Genomic DNA, 3,923 nt, shown 5'->3' on the forward strand with positions numbered 1-3,923 from the left:
AATTGGGTGGAGTCGAAGAGATGGAGCCATTTTAGGAAGGTCAAAACCCAGCCTCAAGGTTTACTATGATGTGAGTATGTGATGTGATTCAATATATATTTTTTTTAGTGATGATTTACTTTGGAAATCACGGGTTTACAAAAATGTTATTTGTTTGCTGCTGCCTAGGTAAGGGGGCTATAGGCTCTGCTGTAGCAGAAGACTTATTTTGTGTCATAGTCAGGCCAATTCTTGAGAAAATCAAAAAAATATTTGGTGTCACAGTCAGGCTTATTTCGTGTCATAGTCAGGCCAATTTGTGTCACAGTCAGTCAGACTTATTTCGTGAAAAAAAAATTAAAAAAAATATATTGTGAAGTTAGCCGGAGATGATTTTCTTCAATAACATTGAGAAAATCATATCCCAACATCTAAATGAATACGTCAGGCCTATTAAATTTAGGTTTATTAAATTTTATTAGGTTGACAATAAAGCAACCAGAGGAATTATTGGGATTCACAATGAGGGTTAATTATTAGGTTGACATTAAAAGAAAAATTGAAAAAATTAATTGAATAAAAAATTAATTTTCTGTTTTTTTTTCGTATTTTAAAATATTTAAAATATGTAATAATTCCAATGTAAAAATAGCTGAGTCATTAAAATAGGTGAGTGATTATATTTCAAAATTCAAAATTTTAAATCAGCTGACTCATTAGATGAGATGACCAATTCCAATGTGAAGGTAAGTGCCACATTAAATGCTTTGTCTGCCACCTCATTTGTTTTAAATTATTAGAAATTTTAAATCAGCTGACTCATTAAATGAGATGACCAATTCCAATGTGAAGGTATGCGGCGCATTAAATGATTTGTCTGCCACTTAAATGTAATGAAGCTGAATCCACCATGTTTTATGATTGTAGGTACTGAAATTAATCTCCTTTAGTTTTTGAATTACTGTGCATGTATTACTTTTTATACTAGACTCCATTTAACATAATTCTTTATTTTTTTTTGTTTTTTGATAACAACATAATTCTTTATTTATGATAGGTATGTATCCGCATGTGAAGCTGCTTGGAGAATATTTGAATTTGAAATTCATTACAGAAACCCCCCTGTGATGAGATTGCCGTTTCAGTTACCCAATGAAAAGATTGTTGTTTTTCATGATACTGCATCAATATCTGAAGTAAAGACAAGGGAGGAGTTTAGACAATCAATTTTTGAGAGTTGGATGGATGCAAATAAAATTTTTCCAGAAGGTAGGCATCTTACTTATGCTGAATACCCAACTCATTTTGTTTATAATGCAAATAGTCAAGAATGGCATCCTAGAAAAAAAGGATTCTCAATTGGAAGAATAAATCGTTTTTCTGCAAATAGTGGAGAAGATTCCTATCTTCGAATACTTCTTAATTTTAAAAAGGGTTGCACAAGTTACGAGGACCTGAGAACAATGGGGTGATGTTTCCAACATTTAAAGTGCTTGCTATTCTCTTGGACTTTTGGATGATGACATTGATGCAATTAAGGAGGCAAGTTCTTGGCAGTCAGCTTCTTATCTTGGACGTCTTTTTGCTCTGTTGTTGTTCGGTAACTTAATGAATACACCTGAAAATGTTTGGGGGAAGTGTTGGAAATTTCTCTCTGACGATGTTCTTTATCGACATAGAACAACAGTAGGACATCCAGGTATTCATTATGAACATATCGTATGCATTATAAATTTTTTTATCATTATTTTTTTCTGTTGAATATACCGCTTTTTGTGGTAAAAATAATGTACCATGAGTCCTGTTAGAATTGTACTTTCAATTGTTATTTTTTCATTATTTTCCACGTTTCTACAGATGCAAATCTTACTGAAGAACAAATAAAAAACACAACACTTGCTGAAATTGATAAAGTGCTACAGAGTAATGGAAAATGCCTTTCTGATTACCCTTCAATGCCCTGCATCACTGGTGCATCTTTGCTTGATATGCACAATTGCTTAGTGCTTGATGAATTACTGTATGACAGATTATTTTTGGTTGAAGAACATAAAAGACTAATGAGTTCCCTTACAGATGAGCAAAAAGTTGTCTATGACAAGATAATTTCAGCAGTTTCAGTGGGTACAGGGGGATTCTTTTTTCTATACGGCTTTGGTGGTACAGGAAAAACATTTATTTGGAATACATTGTCAGCATCCATTAGATCAAAAGGCGAAATTGTACTTAATGTTGCTTCTAGCGGGATTGCATCACTTTTGCTTCCTGGAGGCCGGACAACACACTCTAGATTTCGTATTCCAATTAAGATCACTGAGGATTCAACCTGTAATATACGGCAGGATTCTAATATTGCCGAATTGCTGGCGAAAACAAACCTAATCATCTGGGATGAAGCTCCAATGGTACACAGATTTTACTTTGAGGCTCTAGACAAAACACTTAGAGATGTTCTTAGATTTTCTGATTCAAGTTGTGTTGATAAACCATTTGGTGGGAAAGTTGTTGTTCTTGGGGGTGACTTCAGGCAAATCTTACTTGTTGTTCCTCATGGAAGCAGACAAGATATAGTCCATGTAACCATTAATTCTTCTTGTCTTTGGTCTCATTGTCATTTATTAGCTTTGACCAAGAACATGCGGCTTAGTTCTCGAAGTGACATTCACAATTTAATGGAAATAAAGGAATTTTTCGATTGGCTTCTTAAAGTCGGGGATGGTGTTCTTGGAGATGATGTGGATGGAGAATCTATTATAACAATTCCAGATGAATTATTGATTAAAAAATCACTAAATCCACTTTCAGATTTGATGGATTTTGTGTACCCTGATATCTTGGATCATATTTTAGAACTCACATTCTTTAAAGAACGTGCCATTCTGACTCCACATTGAATAATACTTCTGACAATTACCTGTTCAGTTCTTCTGTTCTTTATTCGCTAAATCATATGTTATGCTAACATATTCTGTTTTTATTTCTTTTATAGTTAGCAGGCTGATGTCAGAGATATTTTGCTGGAACACCGAATTGTATCATGTTATTTGTGAATTATTAATTGTGAGCAGTATTGACATTATGCCATTTAAATTGTTTTTACATTGAGATTATTCTATTTATCACTTTTGCAATTGGACGTGAAGGTTACTCGATACAATTAAACGTTTCATCCTACAAAATTTTATTTTACTTTTTTATCTTTCTGAATGCTACAGCCTTTTCAAGTTAAAAATTATAACAATACAATTATTTTTTATTATGATATTATTATTAAGAGTTTCATATCAAGATCAATGTGTGGATTTACCAGTAAGACGACACACCAACGACGGCGACAACGATTTTGTTCTTTTTCCCCCGGGCATTGCACAAGTAATTCACTAGTAGTTATTAAAACCGGACCGACTCGGTCGGGTCGACTCGGGAACCGGTAAATCGGTCATATAATCAGTCCGGTGTGACCCGATCCAACCTGGTCGGTTAACCGGTGACCCGGCCCGGTCCCAAATTTTTTTTTTCCAAATTTTTGTTGTTTTTAAAAAAATATCATAATAGCCATATTTGAATTTTTTTTACTTATTGACTTACATAAGTTATGTACCTACAACACTAATATTATCTCAATTATATATTATGCATAAAATTTTGAATTAGTTTATAGTTAGAGATGTCGTTTTCTGAACCTAAAGCCCTGTATCACGATCATTATATTTTTATTTGATTTTTATTTGATAATAATATGTGATTTATTATATTTTGTATTAAAATATTTGAAATTTGTATATTTTTTTTTAGATATTTGAGTATGTTTATAATTTTTTAATATAAATTATAAAATTACATATAATTACCGGGTCATGCGGTTGAACCAGTGACCCAGTGACCCGGGTCAAAGACCGGGCCGATTTTAATAATATTGTCCTCAGTCCTTCGATTCCAATTGA

At 32.9% G+C, this 3,923-nt stretch overlaps 1 protein-coding gene across 1 annotated transcript; it reads left to right on the forward strand.

The window, feature by feature from the left end:
• Positions 1–1,106: 1,106 nt before the first annotated feature.
• Positions 1,107–2,873, forward strand: LOC133310893 (uncharacterized). The gene is made up of 3 exons (XM_061511886.1): positions 1,107–1,312; positions 1,470–1,678; positions 1,837–2,873. Exons 1-3 carry the CDS (start codon positions 1,107–1,109, stop codon positions 2,871–2,873), a joined length of 1,452 nt encoding a protein of 483 aa, XP_061367870.1.
• The last annotated feature ends 1,050 nt before the right edge of the window (positions 2,874–3,923 follow it).

This window comes from Gastrolobium bilobum, unplaced genomic scaffold, assembly GCF_033153095.1.
Source record: "Gastrolobium bilobum isolate Gb01-03AN ecotype WA unplaced genomic scaffold, APGP_CSIRO_Gbil_v1 utg1988, whole genome shotgun sequence".
NCBI classification, from domain to species: domain Eukaryota; kingdom Viridiplantae; phylum Streptophyta; class Magnoliopsida; order Fabales; family Fabaceae; genus Gastrolobium; species Gastrolobium bilobum.

Bases quoted from the DNA above. Each gene is read 5' to 3' on its own strand.
- LOC133310893 (XM_061511886.1), top strand. From the start codon at position 1,107: ATGAGATTGCCGTTTCAGTTACCCAATGAAAAGATTGTTGTTTTTCAT. The intron at 1,313-1,469 runs GCATCCTAGAAA...CAACATTTAAAG, and splicing joins AATGCAAATAGTCAAGAATG to TGCTTGCTATTCTCTTGGAC. The intron at 1,679-1,836 runs GTATTCATTATG...ACGTTTCTACAG, and splicing joins AACAACAGTAGGACATCCAG to ATGCAAATCTTACTGAAGAA.